The 19,928-nt window shown below is 44.7% G+C and overlaps 1 protein-coding gene across 1 annotated transcript in view; it reads left to right on the top strand.

Annotated features, from left to right (window-relative positions):
• Positions 1-607: 607 nt before the first annotated feature.
• BAG1 (BAG cochaperone 1) overlaps positions 608-19,928 on the top strand; it is a 290,695-nt gene continuing 271,374 nt past the window's right edge. Inside the window, exon 1 of the mRNA XM_086965420.1 lies at positions 608-737. Coding sequence (XP_086821546.1) covers positions 704-737 — 34 coding nt within the window. The 5' untranslated portion in view covers positions 608-703. The remainder of the gene's footprint in view (positions 738-19,928) is intronic.

The raw sequence follows: 19,928 nt of genomic DNA, 5'->3' as shown, positions 1-19,928 counted from the left end.
TCTATTATGTTGTCGTTTTATGATATGTGTTGCAATTTGGCTATTTCTTGCGTCATAATTGCTCTGTGGGTTGTGTTTGCAATGTGTATGCGCCATTGTTCTCGTTGGAGAATTTTGTCGGTGTTGATCTTAATAAAAAATTAATAAAAACATGTTCCACTGCTCAAGCAGTTCTAGCTGCGCGAAGCATGGCGGGAAATGTGCTCCATATGAAGCCAGTTTTAACCGGCGTGTGACTTAATAGGTGGCCATCTTGGAACTAGCTTCTTTGCCTCTGCTGGTATCGTATATTTACTGTGAATCTGTGTATACTAGTGGTACCTGAATTTCAACCACTCCACTTACGCACTAGTTATAAAAATATAATAAAAAATTACACCCGTGTTTAAAATAAACAGCGTTTTTATGCGAAATCGAAAATGATTCACTTTTATGGGCCGTTCCATAATAAGGAGCAGCTTTTTTATTTAAAAGCTGTGGCGACCAAAAACTAACCCCATCAAGAATAAGATAAACGCTGTATTTTAGTCCTCCTTTAATGATTGTTTGAGTTCCTGGGAGGCTACTATTTATTCCCTCTGTGCGGATTTGTAGGGATTGTCCGTCCTCTGTGTCTATTCGCGCTGACCTACAGTGACAGCTCTAGAGCGAGAAAAAGCTGCAGCCGGCCTAGGCGACAAGAGATCAGCAGCCGTGAGATACCATGTCTGGCTCCGTGAACGTCACTGTGTCCTACGGTAACGCATGCATCCCTGAGATGAGCTTGCTCTGTTTCAATTCACTGTACTGGTCTTTTTCTGTCGGGAAGGCACGGGGAAAGGATGTTGAGTTCCCCAGTGGTTAATCTATGGCTCTGCTCCACTTTCCTAATTGCATAGAATGCATCCCCTCCAAAGGGAGAGAAATGCCGGTGTAAAAGAAAACATCCAACAAAAAGTCTCATGCATATAACGGAATAGGCTCATGTGAGAAGTCTACAAGGAATCCTGTGTTATAGATGCTCTTGCCTGTTAGCGAGAGTTTTAGAAGTGTAAATAAACATGTTTTATTAGAAGCCACTGGCGCGGCGGGTTTGCTAACCTAACACGCCCTGCAAAACATAACAGCTAAATGTCACACGCGTATAGTATCAAAACCCCCCTCCACCAACGAGCTGCAAGTACGTTTATTATATTTACTGAAATAACTTCCGACATCGCTACGTTTGGAAAAACCTTAACGCCACAACTCCCCATCAAAGATTCCGTTTTCCATTCTCATTCTACTAACCTCCACAATTTGCAGTGCCCTACCCAGGATTGTACATGTCTTTCACATTAAAAGAAAAATAAAGAAACTAAACCGGTTACCTCATAAATAAGTGGAAGCACACAATATGTAGGCAGACCTATTTGGTGACTTATGTTCTGATTCCTACAGTTGCATCTTGCAAGCACGCTTTTATCTAACTTCCAACAACTCTCTGCTTCACCTTCCTGTCAACCACACAACCCTTTGCACTGCATTCTGCGTGGTGCTCCTGGAACTATCTGCCTTCAGCCTAAGTTTGGCATTCCTTCAATGTACCAACAACTAATTTTTCCAACTCCACTGTGTTCCCTTTACCTGCCTACAGTCTTAACGGTTCACACAACTTAGAAAAGCTTTCTGCCCAAACCAGACAACCACGCAAGAACCATATCACTCATCTTGAAACTATCAGTCATTTCTAACTTAACATCATTGTTGAACTAGTCACTTCCCGTACCAATCTTTCTTCATATGTCCGTGTTCCGTCTTTATCAAGGGAAAAGGGTCCTGGGGCCAAGTGATGCAACGTGGTACAGTTGAATACTCAGACGAAAATCCTGTAACGGCCTCTTTTTATAGAAAAATTATTTAACGCTTCCTTCCATAGGCTCTTACTAACAGTAGGCTCAGCCAGGTTAAACTCGGATCGCCACTTATACAGTGCAAAGGGTTGAGGCAAAAACCTGTAAGTATGAAGTGCTTCAGGGCTCAGCCCTGACCCCACCCCTCCAATGCTTTTTAATATCTACATGACGCCACTGGTGTACCTTGTTAAATCCTTTGGTATCATAGGCAGATGAGACCAGCTTCTGCTAACCTATGATAATATTACAACAGAATCTAGATCAAGATTTGCTGCATGCATAGTAGCAGTAATGGGGTGGCTTAAGGCCAATTTGCACCAATGCAACCCAGAGAAAGCCGGTTTTATTGTTTGGTGCCACCGCCCTGCCTGGCTTGTTAGGGTATGGTTGGTAAATTGTACCTCATCTCCCTCACTCTTGGAGGTAGTTAAGAATGTGTGAGTAGTCATTGACACGCAGCTATCTTTCAAAGCCCAGATCACAGCGTTGGTTATAACCTCCTGCTGGATTCTAAGGATGTTAAATGCCTGAACCTCCTGCCTTGGAATGCCCAGAAAACTGTAGTCCAGGCCTTAATCCTTTCAAAACTGGACTAAGCAAATTTATTGTACCTAGGGGCACCGGATTATCTAATTCATACACTACAAATGGTGTAGAATATGACAATTCGCCTTTTATTTAGGCTTCCCAAGTACACCCTCATCTCTCATTACTCAGCTGCACTGGCTACCAATTAAAAAGAGGATCAGGTTCAAGGCACTGATGGTGGCATATGCCACCTTTTATAAGACTGGACCTAAATATCTGTCCAATAGGATGGTGGAATACTGCACCAAAATAACTACGTTCTCAGTCAGAAGGTTGCTGATGTTTTCTTTCACCAAATAGAAGAAATGGGGCAGTTCACCCTGCTCCGTTCTTGGGGCCAAGTACTAGAACAAGCTCGCCCTTCCTCTCGTATGAATCCCTAAGAAGTAATCTTTCCGTAAGCTTCTGAAAACTCATCTGTTTAAGCTGTAGGGTATGGGACAGACACAAAAATAAGGGGGGAAGAGAGAAGCAGAGATTTATTAAGCTTCTGAATTTGACAATATTGTAATCGATAGGGAAGGAATCACTTGTGTCAATATTCCAGAGCCTCACAAAAATAGTATCGGAGACCCTCAAACACAGGTTCATAGTATGCAGTGTATATTTATTCTCCACTCATGTGGTTTGCTCAATAGCATCATCATTGGGTCTATCACTTGAGTGTTCTGTTCTCCAAGTGATCTACTGTTCCCCACCAGGAGGGAGACTGTGTGGATAGCGACAGTCGTGAAACAGGTTAAAATGATCTTCTTCCTGTGTAAGGCGATATATTAGCCAGGAAAGGGATAAGGTAAAAGAAATAGTGGTGCTGGGGTAGATGCGTTATTTATCCACTACACACAGTGAAAGCTTGACCTGTTTCGGCCAGGGGATGCCATGCAAGTCAAGTGACCTACATCAGGACCATTGTGGGAAAGGTCAAAAGGTTTTTGAGCACTCCGTATGTAGTGTGGGCAAATTGACTATCTTACCACTCTTCGTCAGTAAGAACTATTGATCTAGTTTGACATAGTGTTATAGGCGTAGGCTTATGCCCATAACTTATTGAGAAATGAGTCAATCCTCCTTGAAGCACAGGGAGGGAGAGACAATCCATAGTGTCCGTCTCCTCTGCCAGCACTGCTGCAGTCTCCTTGGCGTCACATGTTGAGAGAGTTTTTTATTTTTTTATTAGCGCTCATCCTATATTTTTCTTGGGCTCTTGTATTGTTAGAGCCCCGATGACGATCCTTCGCTCTGTCTAAAGGATCCAAACATCATTGACTAGTTCTAGGGCCCCAATTTGATTGTGCATAAGAATAAAGTGGGCTATATTGTTCTTAGTTGAGGCACACTCTTGATCACGTACTGTCACATGTGTATCATTTCTATGAGTGCACCAAGCACGTTTCTCACCAAACATCCACTGTGCTGTCACTTTGTTTTTTATATACATTTGAGTAGATTGATCATTTGGTGTATTTGTATATTGATTGTGATCTCTATGGTCTTGGGACCACTGCTCTTTAGGCATTGGTTTTGGAATCCTTCTAATCATCACCCGGGAGGACTTGAGGTCTACTGGTGACCAGAATAAAATTTCTCGCTCCTTCTACTGGACTATGATACAGTACTAAATCTCACTCAATTCAGTAACTTGGTGATCTCTAAATACAAGGGACTGCCCTAACCTTATTCCATGTATAGGTACAGCCTCTTCTCATTCTTTCCTTTTGTTTTAGTTTCTAACCTTATCTTGATGACACCCAAGTCCACCTTTTCTTGGACCTGAATTACTCTATTTCTACTTCCTGTTTTTGAGAGAATTTAATTGCCATACTTGCATAGATAAGCAAGAACTTTTTAAAACGTAGAACAAACCGGACAAAAATCCTTTACGTTAGTAGAAGTCATTTTTCGGAGGCCTTTGAGCTCTTTATTCTGGCCATCCCCACTTGGCAGTCTTCACACCTTCAGTGGAAGGTGTCAGAAACTTGGGAGTCAAATTCAGAACAAGCTCACTATCAGGAAGTGGGGGCAGAGCCGTTGCTTACCACTTTGTACCGGACGAACATGTGGGAGACGCTCTTCATTCCTGCTCATGCTATGTTTCTTTTTGGTAAAGAAAGTGTGGCGCCTCGGGGTTACTCTGTACGTTGACTGGGTTTGTGGGTGGGGTTACACCCCCGTCTAATAGACTTACAGACACCGGTACTCTGGGTAAGGCTGGTTTTATTAACTTAAAAGTACGTTTTCTGTGTACTGGTTTCCGGTAATAAGGCAGTGCTGACTCGGCCTCGTCTGAGAGTCTTTGGTGGCGTTTCTCCACAGCTGTTCGTCGTACGTCCCGGGGGATTCTGGGACTGGTGGTCCAGGCGTTCACCTCCACGATGTCGGGACTGGTTTCGGACCATTACACGGGGAAGGGGGTGAGGACTCACACATGCACAATTCTCCGTCTATATCCTATAGTGCCGGGTAGTGAGGGGAGGGTAGTGCATAGGGTGTGAGTGACGACTTTACTTTCGTGGTTTAACCCACTTAAATCCCGCCCAGCCTGAAAGCCGTGATCGTACCCCTGGTAGCCACACTTCCCTCGATGAAGTGTGGCTGGGCGAAGCGCCTTCCTGTTGGCCTCCTGGCTTGTCGTTTTCTTCCTTCGTCTCTCCGCTGTCGGCAATCCCTTCGCTTTCTTCTTTCTTGACCTTTCCTTCCTGCGGTTGAAGTTCCTCCGGCTTCCGAACCTGTTCCGCTGGCCTTCCTTGCTCCTGGCTCTGCTCCTCCGAAGTCCACTCGTCAGCTTCACTTCTTCGTTGTCCGCCACGTACTCCACCTTCGCCTCCGGGTGTAACACACACCTGTGAGAGTTCCTGGGCGGCCTTTACCGGAGCTGAGGGGGCGTAACTGGTGACGTGTTCATTGTCCAACTCCGCCCAATTAAAGTAGCAGGAATCGCCAGCGTCCTCCGGATCCGTATCGTAGGGTTCTCCACTCTCTCGCCAAGTTCCAGTATGCTGTTTAAAGAGGTGAAAGAGGTAAGCCAGGTGGAGCTGAATCTGCCACCCCGTCACACACCTCCCCCCTAGGATTCTCCCGATCGGGGAGAGGAAATCGGGATAGAAAATCGGCATTGGCATTGTCTTTACCCCTACGGTGGAGCACTTGGAAAGAGAAGGGTTGTAACGATAAGAACCACCTCATGACTCCTGGATTATTGGAGGCGTTGCAACTCATCCACTGGAGGGGGGCATGATCGGTGTACAACTGAAAAGTGTGACCCTCCAGGTAATACCTCAGTTTATCCACTGCCCATTTGATCGCCAAACACTCTTTCTCGATCGTGGGATACTTCACCTCCCTGGGAAACAGTTTCCTGCTAATGTATAGAATGGGGTGTTCAAGTCCCTCGTCTGTCAGCTGTGACAACACAGCCCCAATCCCGATGTCGGAGGCGTCTGTGTGGAGAATGAATGGTTTAGCGAAGTCAGGGGATATCAACACTGGACGGGAAGTAATCGCCTTTTTGAGAGTCGTAAATGCAGTCCTCATCTCCGGTGTGGGATACAAAAAGTCAGTCTTTGAGGTTTGCTTTTTCAGGGTATCGGTAAGAGGGGCTGCAATGTCGGAGAAAGAAGGAATAAATCTCCGATAGTATCCCACTAGTCCTAGAAAAGCCCTCATCGCACGGACATTGGTGGGAAAAGGGGTGTCTGCTATGGCACGAACTTTTTCATCTTGAGGTTCAATGAGTCCGCGTCCTAACACATATCCTAGGTATTTCACCTTCTGGAACGCGATCCTTGACTTCTTGGAGTTGATGTGTAGGCCCGCTTTGGAAAGTTGTAGCAGGATGGTCTCTAAGTGTCGTAAGTGAGTCTCCCAGTCTGGACTAAAGATGATGTCGTCCAAGTAAGCGGAACTATATGCCTGGTGTTCTCGTAAGACTTCATTCATCAACCTCTGGAAGGTCGCTGGGGCCCCATGCAACCCGAACGGAAGTACAGTAAATTCAAATAAACCGTCAGGGGTTGAGAATGCAGTTTTCTTGCGATCTTCCTCACGTAATGGCACCTGCCAGTACCCCTTGGTGAGATCCAGGGTAGTGATGAATATGGCCTCTCCCAACTTCTCGATCAGTTTGTCTATCCTGGGAATGGGGTAGGCATCAAATGTTGAAACTGCATTGAGGGCCCGGAAGTCCATGCAGAATCTGCTACTTCCGTCTGGTTTGGGCACCATCACGATCGGCGAGGACCAGTCGCTTCTTGACGGACGTATGACTCCTAAGCGGAGCATCTCCTTCACCTCCTTGCTTATGGCATCTCTTTTGGCGGCTGGTATCCTATACGGTCGTTGTTTCACAATGGTCCCTTTCGGGGTTTCGATTCTGTGTTCAGCCAGAGTCGTGGATCCCGGGAGGTCTGAAAAGATGTCTGCACATTTGCTGAGTACTCCGTGTAATCCCTCTCGCTGTTCCTGGTATAACTCTTCGTTAATGACCAGCTGGGACACTGTGTTTTCTTTCTGGTTCTCTTTCTCTGTGAAGGCTATGAGAGGAGGGGCTCCGAGCCACTTCTTCAGGACATTGATGTGAAAGACCTGACTCCTCCTATTAGTTAGCCGAAGCCGGTATGTTGTATTGCCGATGGTTTCGATGACCTGATAGGGCCCTTGCCACTCCGTTTGAAACCGCTTCGTGGTGGAGGGTAGCAAGACTAAGGCCCAGTCGTTAAGTTCGAACTTTCTCCATTTCTTCCCCTTGTCGTAGTGACTCTTTTGTTTGGATTGACTCTTCTCTAGTTCTGCAAAAGCGAGCTCTCGAATCTTTCCAATTTGGTTTTTCAGAGTCTGGCTATATTCGAGCAGGGTTTTCGTTTCTCCAGTAGGTTCGGCCTCCCAATACTCCTTTGTCATGTCTAACAAACTCCTAGGCTGTCTTCCATATAGCATCTCAAACGAGGAACATCGCAGGCTGCTTTGGGTTTGACCCCTGATAACGTAAAGTGCCAGTGGAAGTAAGCGGTCCCAGTCTTTTTGATTGGCAGTGAGCATTTTCTTTAGTATACTCTTCAAGGTCCCATTATATCGTTCCACAAGCCCATCTGTCTGAGGGTGGTATATTGATGTCTTGATTTGATGTAGGTTCAACATCTGACAGACTTCTTTCATAACCCGGGACATGAAGGGGGTTCCTAGGTCCGTTAATATCTCCTTCGGGAAACCAACGCGTGAAAACAGTTCGAGGAACTTCTCAGCAATGTTCTTGGAGGTTGGTGACTTTAAGGGAAAAGCTTCCGGGTATCTGGTGGCGTAATCTACAATGACGAGGGCCTATTGGTTACCTCTGCCTGTTTGTGGGAGAGGACCTATGAAGTCCATCGCCACCCTCTCGAATGGCGTCCCAATTATGGGTAGTGGTTGTAACGGACGGCCGGGGGTTTTTGTATGTTCTTACGTTGACACACATCACAGGTTTGGCAGTGTGTCTTGATGTCTTGATAAACTCCTGGCCAATAGAAATTCCTTAGAATGTTTTGGGTGGTTTTCTCGCTGCCTGTATGCCCTGCGAGGAGATGGGTATGAGCGTAGAACATGATCTGCTCTCTAAAACACACTGGGACAAGGAGCTGCTTGGGTTCGTTTTCTTTCGCCTGTCGGTATAACAACTCATCCTGGATCAGGAATCTAGGATACCTGGGGTTTGGGTTATCTTGCTCTGCATGGGCCTGTTCCCAGGCGTTAAACAGGGTACTGTCATTGGCCTGTGCAAACTGAAAACTTCGATCCCCCTCCCAGGGATCAGGGCTTATAAGCACCGGTTTTGAGTCCACAGTCTTATGTTTCAGCCTTTCTGAAAAGAGATCTAGGAAGTGGGGGTTATCAGTTCCAAGCAGGAGCTCTTCAGGTAGATTGTTCATTATTCCGACCTTCACTACGACCTGTCGCCCTCCCTCTAACTCTAAAGGAACATAGGCAACCCGGTAACTCTTCACATCCCCGTGCACACACTTAATGTTAACTAGGGACTCTGGCACAATCTGAGATTCACACACAAACCGGCCTTGCATCACGGACTGTTTACACCCCGAATCTAACAGAGATTTAACTGTTTTTCCATTCACTTGAACACTCACGTGATAAGCGCCTCCGAGTTCTGCTGAAAACATAACGGCTCGAGGCAAATAGCCGACCTCCATGGGTTCCTCCTGCATTCTCTTCTTCGGGCAAAATCTAGCGATGTGGCCCCATGTGCCACAATCAAAGCATTGAGGGCCTCTTGACGGGGAGACATCCGGGTTCAGAGGTCTGGGAATGGGGATCCCTGGAGGCGGTCTTGGTTTCCGATCTATTCGAACAGGAAGTTTTATGTTTTTTTCCGTTTCCAAAGGGTGTAGTTTCGGCTGAGCACGTGCATATGTGGAAGCCATCTCCGTGGCTTTCGCGGTGGTCAGATTTGAATGTTGCCGTAACCAACGTTGGGTCCCAAATGGCAGAGCCTTGAGATACTGCTCTAAGTAAATTTTGTCCATTATAGCTTCCTTTGTACTCTGAGATGGAGTCAGCCACTTGTCAGCAGCCGCCTTCAAGCGGAAAAATAGTGTCTTTGGGTTTTCGCCTGGAGTCCCTCTCTCCTTTCGGAAGCGGACACGGTATGCTTCGGCATCCAGCCCCAGGTGGTCTAGGATAATAGTCTTGATCTGAGCATACGGTGTCTGTCCATTTCCATTGGCCACTTGATATGCGGCCTGCGCTTCCCCCGTTAACAGTGGCGCAAGGAAAAACGGCCATTTTTCAAACGGCCAACCGCAAGCTAGCGCAACTCTTTCGAAATTGATTAGGAAGGCATCCGGGTCTTCTCCTGCCACGTACTTTTGTAGAGATATTCCAGATGGGGTGGGATTGGTTTGTCTTACTTCCCTTACTGGTGTGCCTGTTGTGTCGATCCTTATCGGTTGGACTTCCCCGAGGGTTTTTACCACACTGTCTCTAAGAGCGTCTCTGTCGGCCTGCGCGGTAGCTATCTGCTGTTCTACAGCCCAGCCCAATTGCTCTTGACCCTTCACTAACCGTTGAAGAAGTTCTTCCATCTTTGGTTCACAGATGGCTATTGGCGTGCCCGCATTCTCCACCACTTGTGGCGCCTCAGGGTTACTCTGTACGTTGACTGGGTTTGTGGGTGGGGTTACACCCCCGTCTAATAGACTTACAGACACCGGTACTCTGGGTTAAGCTGGTTTTATTAACTTAAAAGTACGTTTTCTGTGTACTGGTTTACGGTAATAAGGCAGTGCTGACTCGGCCTCGTCTGAGAGTCTTTGGTGGCGTTTCTCCACAGCTGTTCGTCGTACGTCCCGGGGGATTCTGGGACTGGTGGTCCAGGCGTTCACCTCCACGATGTCGGGACGTCTCCGCCGTGCAGGGAGGAAAGAACAGCGTTTTAGTTTACTGGTTTCGGACCATTACACGGGGAAGGGGGTGAGGACTCACACGTGCACAATTCTCCGTCTATATCCTATAGTGCCGGGTAGTGAGGGGAGGGTAGTGCATAGGGTGTGAGTGACGACTTTACTTTCGTGGTTTAACCCACTTCAATCCCGCCCAGCCTGAAAGCCGTGATCGTACCTCTGGTAGCCACACTTCCCTCGATGAAGTGTGGCTGGGCGAAGCGCCTTCCTGTTGGCCTCCTGGCTTGTCGTTTTCTTCCTTCGTCTCTCCGCTGTCGGCAATCCCTTCGCTTTCTTCTTTCTTGACCTTTCCTTCCTGCGGTCGAAGTTCCTCCGGCTTCCGAACCTGTTCCGCTGGCCTTCCTTGCTCCTGGCTCTGCTCCTCCGAAGTCCACTCGTCAGCTTCACTTCTTCGTTGTCCGCCACGTACTCCACCTTCGCCTCCGGGTGTAACACACACCTGTGAGAGTTCCTGGGCGGCCTTTACCGGAGCTGAGGGGGCGTAACTGGTGACGTGTTCATTGTCCAAATCCGCCCAATTAAAGTAGCAGGAATCGCCTGCGTCCTCCGGATCCGTATCGTAGGGTTCTCCACTCTCTCGCCAAGTTCCAGTATGCTGTTTAAAGAGAGGTGAAAGAGGTAAGCCAGGTGGAGCTGAATCCGCCACCCCGTCACAGAAAGGTTGGTGGTCGTTGCAGAGTGTAGGCACTGTCTGTACTGCAGTTGTGCATTTGAAGAGTGATTTACACACAGTGTTCTGCCAACTACAATTTGTAGCCGTCGAAGAACTCTTGCATATTCTGGAGAGAAGGTGACTATGTTGAGTGTATAGGTTAACTTCCCTTTTGGCCCATTGTGTCTTTGCTAAGCAGTCGTGATAGATAATGCTTCATAAATTGTCTTCTCTAGAATTGCGCAATGGCTGAGACCTGCTGTTTGTTCAGCAACACTTGTGGCTTCAACCCCTCTTCATGTCTGAGCAATGTCTCTTTTAGGTATAACCAGACACTAGACTACAAATGCTTTGGTGTATTTGTTCAAGTCAAGCTTATCTAGTACATTCAATAGCACCTGGTTTGGGTTTAGGATAATAGGGCAATTAAGTACCTCTGACAAAACCCTCTGGTTGCCTCCCAGAACCTCTCAACCGTTGACAACTGCAGGCCGAGTGCATCTTTCTCTTGAATCCTCAGTTATTTGGGGGAGGATCTCATACCCATCTGCCACAGTCTTTACCTGGTATAGTATATACAATGGAGCTTTTCAAACTGAATTAGCCTATAGTGTGCAGAGATTGCAATCTCCCTGGCTGCCATCAAGACATTCTGCCAGTCATCATAATCCACCAGGCATCGATCTGTTTCCCAAGCGCTCCTAAAGTTTGGAAACATGTCTGGTATGTGTATTGCCAGTGTTTTATACATTTCTGGTGTCTTTTTAATGGGATGAGCAGACATGGCAAGTTTTGCCTCAAGTCGGTTCCAGTCTGGGATGTCATCTAAAGAAGTCGGGAATGGTGTCAGTGCTTGCCAATGTAGTAGCTAGTGAAAGAACTAGAACTTTAGTAACCCATAATTCTTCCTGGAGGGATGCAAATGTTTTCATGTATGTATTTGTGCTGACCCACAGTTATCCCATTCTGCAACCCCTTTGAGTGTTGGTACCTGTGATAGGAGCATACCAGTTGTGAGAAAATGGGGTGTGTTCTATGGTGTGGTTGTGCAACCTCACCATGTAATGGACATTCAATCCTTGTAGGTCCAATAGTTTTTGTTGGTAAAACCCTCAGCTCAATCCTGAGTACCTGTGGCACTGAGAGACTAGGCTTACACTGGCGAATAAGCGTTAAGCATTTAAATAGCACCAACAATTGAGGAAGAAATCGAAATGACACTCAAGAAATCTGACACCAATTTGTAAAAATAGTCTGATTTTATACAATTTCATACACCAGAACGAAAAAGATCCACCAGCGGGTTCCAGAGATGTAGATTTTACAAGCAATAATAAATCAATGCAATTTCGCTCAACAGTGAACAAGGCTTGGCCAAGTCAATGAATTGGACACTTAGGAACTTTTTCAAAGAACACTCAGATAAGTGTGAGTGCGGTTGGTTAGTAGTACTTGAGGTGACCAACTCCAGCAGGGAGCTAGCCAGTGGGACCAGCAAGGTCCTCAAGAACAGTTACCTTCACAGTAGAAGCAGTCCTTCAAAATGTCCGGTACTTTATCTGCATTGCGATGCATTCCTTTTGAGTGGTCCTGATGCAAAGGATAAAGGATGCTGTGGATGCAACACGGTTGACAGGGGTCACCCTGCAGGAATTCCTGGGTCCACAAAGATGGTGAGGGTGTCCTGGTTGCGGTGTGGAAGAACCCCAAAGTCCCCTTCAGTCCGGCCTTTATGCTCGGAGAGTGCCCTCAGGGCAGGATGTAGTTGGTAGGCAATGGATTACTAGGTTCCCTCCGACCTGGTGACCAATTCATGTGGAGTGTCACATCTGGCTATCCCAGGATGGACCATTCTGTCCACTCCCAAGATGGTGAGACCCCTCTCCTAGTGTACAGACTTTTAAACGGTTACTACAAATTTAGTACCTGAACCTAATACTCTAGATACTAAGGACTCCTTTAAGTCATGGTTCTTCTGTTCCACTATTAAATTGCTCTCACAATGACCAAGGACGGAATAATGCATAGCAACGCAAAGGGTGCCCATAGTGTCCTAATGGATTGGTGTCAGTACAACGCGTTATTTTACGTCGCATTCCGTTACAACGCAGATTTTACAACGCAGGATCCATTACATCGGATGCCATTACAACGCATGGCATTACATAGCAGATGGTATTACAACGCATGGCATTACATCGTAAGTATAGGTAAGTATACCTTTTTTTTAAAATGTTATTAAGTTAATTTAATTAATTTTATTTAAACAATTTAATTAAAATACATTTTAAAATAGTCATTAATTTAATTTAATAAAATAATATCTATTTAATAAATGTAATTTTAATAAAAATGGTAATTAATTTAAATAAATTAAAATAAAGAAATTAGTTTAATGTACATATTTTTAAAATTGTAATTAAATTAATATTAATAATTTATTTAATTTAATTAATTTAATTTAAAAATGTAATTAATGTAAAAAAATAATTTAATTTATTAAATATATTTTAATTAATTTAATTTATTAAATATATTTTAATTAATTTAAAAATGATCAATATAATTTAATTATCCCTAAACACAAACCCACCCCTGTACCCCAAAACCCAAACCCTGCCCTAAAACCTAAAAACACCCCTGTACCCCAAAACCCAAACCCTGCCCTAAAACCACCCCTGTACCCCAAACCCTGCCCTAAAACCTAAAAACACCCCTGTACCCCAAAAACCCAAACCCTGCCCTAAAACCTAAAAACACCCCTGTACCCCAAAACCCAAACCCTGCCCTAAAACCTAAAAACACCCCTGTACCCCAAAACCCAAACCCTGCCCTAAAACCTAAAAACACCCCTGTACCCCCAAACCCTGCCCTAAAACCTAAAAACACCCCTGTACCCCACAACCCAAACCCTGCCCTAAAACCTAAAAACACCCCTGTAACCCAAACCCTGCCCTAAAACCTAAAAACACCCCTGTACCCCAAAACCCAAACTCTGCCCTAAAACCTAAAAACACCCCTGTACCCCAAAACCCAAACCCTGCCCTAAAACCTAAAAACACCCCTGTACCCCAAAACCCAAACCCTGCCCTAAAACCTAAAAACACCCCTGTACCCCAAAACCCAAACCCTGCCCTAAAACCTAAAAACACCCCTGTACCCCAAAACCCAAACCCTGCCCTAAAACCTAAAAATACCCAAACACCCCAAAACATATACCTCAGTACCCCAAAACATATACTCCTATTCTCATACTTATTAAAAAAATTACTTAAATTAATATATTTAATTTATAATATTTAAAAACATAAATATTTTTTTTTATAATTAATAATAATTAAATCAATTATATAATATTAAATAAAAAAAAATTATATACTTACCAATACTTACGATGTAATGGTATGCGTTGTAATAGCATCTGCTATGTAATGCCATGCGTTGTAATGGCATCCGATGTAATGGATCCAGCGTTGTAAAATCTGCGTTGTAACGGAATGCGACGTAAAAGTTGCGTTGTAAGTGATACACACCGTCCTAATATGCCTTGGAAGCAAAAGACAGGCCCTGTTCAGAGTAGAATGCTGCCACTGCATATGTGCCAATGAAGACTTGCAAATCTTTAGTTACAGTTTGCTGTGGCCTCAGCCATAGAAACCGAGAACCAAAATCAAAGCCACTGATATATATTTGAAAGCACCATCCATATGGAGTGGTCTACAATGATCTAGAGAGACATTATAATGGCTTATATGAAACCAAAAGTGGTGTCTGCAGTGGGCGAGCACGGTAGAACCTTTAATTTGTTGAAAAATGTCCCAACAAATGACAGATTTTCTGGTCTGCTGATAAAGCTCGTGCCACCACGATTTCTTCTATAATGAAGAAAGTGTAGCTGCCGGACCTGCATGGGCAGACGCCAACCCCTCATGAGCAGGTAATATTATCTCTAACCTGCGGTCCCAGTTGGGTATCACTTGATCACCTGTCCCAAGAATGCGGGCAAAAGCAACAATTTGAGGATCAATAGATAGTTCTTAGCTGAACAGCCTTTAGGTAAGGGCTCACCAGCAGCCAAGGCAGTGACCGCAGCAATAATGTCATAATCTATCCTCTTATATCTATCAGTCAATGCATTCCCTGCAACCTGTATACCAACAAGTTGGTGGCTCAATGTATGAATCACATGAGGTAGTGGCCAAGCATCATTTAGAGCTGCCACCTTTCCTCAAAGAAGTTTATGCTTTATACAATTTTCTTTAGAATATCTGAATTTATTCAAGTGCAAATAAGGTAAATTGTCATTAAAGGCCTGGGCCCAGTAGGAGTCACACACTACAAGCGTGGGGAATTCTGAATCCGTATTCTGCAAAGACAGAATCAAAGCTTTCAATTCAGCCAACTGAGCATTACTTTCACCAAAAGTTTCTATATATGTTTTTGTTGCTGAATTGCTCCAGGTTTCATGACACTTTTAACTACAGCACATGCAGCTGAGTACTTGTACATAGTACCAACCACAAGCTAGGCTGAACCATCAGTATAGTTTATGAAAGCATACGTATCTAGAGGCAATATTTCACTAGACATGGGGTATATCTGTTCATATTGGAAATATTCCTATGGTTTTATCTTAGGGTAAAAATATGTAATCTACATCCAGGTGTGTGGAATTGCTATAACCGACACCCAGGACTTATTGTTTGGGGACAAGGACAACATTGTTTCATATTTATTTTGTCCTTAGGACACGTAAACCCAACCCCCTACAGCACACACCCTTTGCCTGACAGATTACAGTACCACGTTATGGATTAGGGAAGGGCATTATCTACAGTTAAGGTAATATTTGTGTCCATATGCTAATGCTGTTCAAACTTATATTTATGGTTCATTAATACAGAGCCTTTATTATTAGTTTGAGTTCTCTAAGGAAATGTTGTAAGTTCAGACTGCAATACTGACTGTGGTTCCTGTATGAAAATGTGTAAACACTTAAATTAACAACGTGAGGCTACGTATAATGCTTCCAGCATGCTCTCTGATTAGAAACAAATATATGCAAAAGCTTGAAAGCACGATTTATGATTCTTCGCTTTTAAAATAAAATGTGCATCAGAAAATTGCAACTGGGGAAAAACGTTTTGCTAATTTACAGTGAAATTTTAGGTACCATTTTCTGAAGCATCATTTAGTAAAATGTGCGGATGCATGCTAGTATTTCCCAAAAATGTTCGTAATGGAAAATCAGCGTAACCACTTTCAACAGAATTATAGGAAACATGAAAATAAATAAAAACTGGCCCAGCCAATAGGTATGACATTGGTGGCAAGCCTTTTGGTTATCTCAATGCATGGCATGTTTTCACTAAATATTTTGTAAAACTTTATTGTTATGGGAGCTGCTGGGCCCTCATCATTAAAAAAAAAAAAAACATGCCAAAAGCTAAAATACTTTTGGGTTTTAAAAATCACACATTGCCAAGTAGTTTCTGGCACTGAACAAAACTACTTTGCTTGCCGATATGCTCTTTGTGAAAGAGCAAAATGCTGTCACTCATAGGGAAACCAACTAGTAGGGGGGCTGATGGAAAAGAGCAGAAGTGTTAAAAATCAAGGCATTCATCCTTTGGGTGAATTGCCTATATCAATTCGTCATAACACTAGCATTAAAAGCGTCGCTATAGGGTGAACTCTCTCCACTTTGACAATTTAACAGTACCACTATTTCATCTCTATATTTGCATCTGACATCAGTACTCGTGACCAGAAAACTAGGTGACCACTGTTTTAAATAGAATATAACAAGAATCATTAAGCGCCAAACCCAAGGGCAACAGAGGCATTCAGTGCTGTGTTAAGAGGAAAGCTTTAAGCAGATCCAACAATCTGAGACATTTAATTGCTTGTGATAGGTGCTCATCATCTCTATGGCAACGTTCTTATGGTACTCTTTAGAATAGTGGTTGTGCAGGTTGTCGGTTGATGTGGTGTTGTTTGAACTTTGTAGTTTCTCGGAATATGTATCATACAGACAAATGGTAATGGCTATTAAGGTGGTAATAATGATTAATGCAAACAGTTTGTGCAACTTCTTTGTCAATATAGTTCCTTCCCATCATAAATTTCTAGAGTATTTAAGTCCCTCTATGCCCCATTCTACACCACTGGTAGGCCGTGAGAGGACTCCAGTACTTTGCGGCTGTGGCCACTATGGTAAACTATCTTTGTTTGGGCTCCGAAGATGGACTTACCGAGGCCTGTGACGGAGGTTGTATCGTTGTTCCTGTCCCTTTGACAGTTGGTGGGTAGGAAGTATTGCAAGTGTTTCAGCGTTCTCTCATGGCTTTGCAGGTGAAGGGAGCATAGGTCAAGGGGCTCTATTAACCTGCGTGGATCCTAACAGGCCTGGAAGACTATTGTGCAGCTTATCTTGATGATATTGCTGTCTTTTAGCTCTACCTGGGAGGATCACCTGGTCCATCTGAGAAATGTTTTGGAGGCCCTGCAAAAAGCAGACCTAACTATCAAGGCTACTAAGTGCGAGATATGGCAGAGTCGGGTTGTGTACCTGGGCCACCTTGTAGGTGGAGGCCAGGTTCAAACATTGCAGAGCAAGATCCAGACCATCATGGACTGGGTTGCTCCAACTACTCAGACTCAGGTCAGAGCTTTCTTGGGCCTGACTGGGTACTACAGAAGATTTATCAAGGGGTATGGATCCATTGTGACATCCCTGAATGACTTAACTTCTAAAAGAATGCTTAAGAAAGTTCAGTGGACAGTCAGCTGTCAAAAGGCATTTGATGACCTGAAGCAGGCCATGTGCACTGCACCATTTCTGCAAAAGTCCTAACTACTCTAAAGAATTCATTGTCCAAACAGATGCATCTGAGTTGGGAATAGAGACTGCGCTGTCACAATTGAATGATGGTCAGGACAAGCCAGTAGCTTTTATTAGCAGAAGGCCGACCCCCAGAGAGAAACGTTGGTCAGCTATGGAGAGGGAGGCCTTTGCTGTGGTTTGGGCTCTGAAGAAGCTGAGGCCATACTTGCTTGGCACTCACTTCACAGTTCTGACAGACCACAAGCCCCTCTTATGGCTAAAACATGAAGGGTGAAAACCCCAAACTTTTAAGGTGGTCCATTTCCCTACAGGGGATGGACTATACAGTGGACTATAGACCTGGGATATTTCCACTTTAAACATGAAGACTCAACTGGTCAAGGTTAGTTTAATGTCCCTGCGTTTGGGGGGGGTGTGTAGGAGAGTAGGCTCTGCTTACTATGGTTACCCCACTTTTGCTGTGTTTCACTGATTTATCGACTTTAGTCTGGCTGGGGCCCTGCTAACCAGGACCCCAGCCTAGCTGCTTCCTCTCTAAAGGGATTGCATGTACATTAGGTACACTCCAAATTGGTTACTGGGTTACCGTTGTGAGTCCCTAGTATATGGTACCTTAGGTACCAAGGGCATAGGTACCCAGATGCCTACCAGGACTGAAGCATGTATTATGCCGCCCCTGGGAAGCCTTCCAAAATGATACCACAGGTCTGCTACTGCAGTCTGGGTAAGGTGGTGCTTGCACCTCTTAATTAGATATAGTATACCTATATATACCTTTTAAAACCGACATATATAAACCTATAAGTCACTCCTATGGCAGGCCTTCACAATCCTGGAGGCAGAGTGCTTGGTTTTGTGTGAGAGGGTGCCCTAGCATGAGCTGAGCCCCTCTGCAGCTTTCGGAATCCCTTCCTTATAGCTGTTCTGTGATACAGCCATGCCATATACTCTAAAGTGCATTATAACCTCATAAGTTAATGCCAACTTTGGAATGGCTGCATCAAAACATGTCGTGTGGAATACTAACCCCCGCCAATTCTGGCGGCAGGGGTAGCATTCCACCCTTCTAGAGGCAGGGGTGGGGAATTCCTATCTCCCGACGCCCGAGACATCTAGATTTCTTAGGAGGGCAAGAGGTTTTGATTAGCATTTTGTCCAAAGGACAAGTAGACAGTTTTATGGTAATACGATACACAGCTGTTCAACCCTGTAGGTCACACCCAGTAAATAAGTTGCTCTGAGCAGTTTATTGGCAGTGAAAGGGTATAGGTGCAGGGATGAATGAGTGCATGGATAGATGCATGAATGAATAAGTGAAAGGGTGGATGTATGGATGAATACATGCAAGAGTGGATGATAGATGCATACATTAATGAGTGAAAGGGTGCATGGATGAATGAGTGAAAGGCGGGATGGATAGATGGATGAATGAGTGGAGTGAAACGGTAGATGCATGGATGAATGAGTGGATGGATTTAAGGATGGATGTGTGAAAGAATGGTAGGATAAGTGCAAGGGTGAATGAAGGGATGGGTGAGTGGATGGATGGGTTGAAAGTGGATTGATGAGTGAAAGGATGGACGGCTTATTGAAAGGGTGGATTAATGGGGGAGAATAGATGAATAGATGGCTGAGTGGGTGGGGGTGGGTGGGTGGAAGGGATGATGGGTGGACAGTTGAGTGTAAAGGTGAATGGAGGGATTAGTGAAAGGGTGGATGGATATATGAGCGAAACAGAAGATGGACGGGTGAAAGGGTGGATTGACGAGCGAAACCATAAATGGAGGAAGTGAAAGGGTCGGTGGATAGATGAGTGTAAAGGAGGATGGATGGATGAGTGAAAGGATGGAATAAGGGATGAGTGAAAGGATGGATGAATAGGAGTGAAAAGGAGGATGTGTGGGGTGAAAGGATTGATGGATGAGCAAAAGAATGGATGAGTGAAAGGAAAGCGGGATGGATCAGTTGGATCAATAGGTTTGGAGATGGCAGGATAGGTTTGAACAGGGGAATCGTGAACGCCCCGCTTTAGCAGCTACAGTAGAGGTGGAGCTCTTGATGGGACTCTGTCTGCAGCTCGGCAGACAAAGATTCGTAATTAATGTGAAAGGATTAATGGATGTGTGGGTGAAAGGATGAGTGAGTGGAAGTGTTGTTGGCTAGATGGATGGATGGATGAATGAGTGACCGGGATAGTTGAGTGACCGGGATGGTGGATGGACAAAGGATATTATAATGAAGGAAAGGGTGAATTGAGTGGATAGGTTACAGGGTGTAAGGATTAGAGAGCGAAAGGATGGATAAGTGTAAAGGATAAATGGATGGATGAGTGGAAGGATGGATTGATGTATGGGTCGAAGGGTGGGTGGAAGGATGAGTGAAAGGGAGGTGGATAGATGAGTGAAAGGGAGGGTGTATGGGTGAGTGAAAGAATGGATGGATGGTTGAAATGGATAGGTTTGGAGATGGATGGGTAGGTTTGCATATGGATGGGTAGTTTTGGATATGGATGAGCAGAT

This window comes from Lissotriton vulgaris, chromosome 4_1, assembly GCF_964263255.1.
Source record: "Lissotriton vulgaris chromosome 4_1, aLisVul1.2, whole genome shotgun sequence".
Taxonomy (NCBI): Eukaryota; Metazoa; Chordata; class Amphibia; order Caudata; family Salamandridae; genus Lissotriton; species Lissotriton vulgaris.
This window is presented reverse-complemented; position numbering and strand designations above follow the sequence as displayed.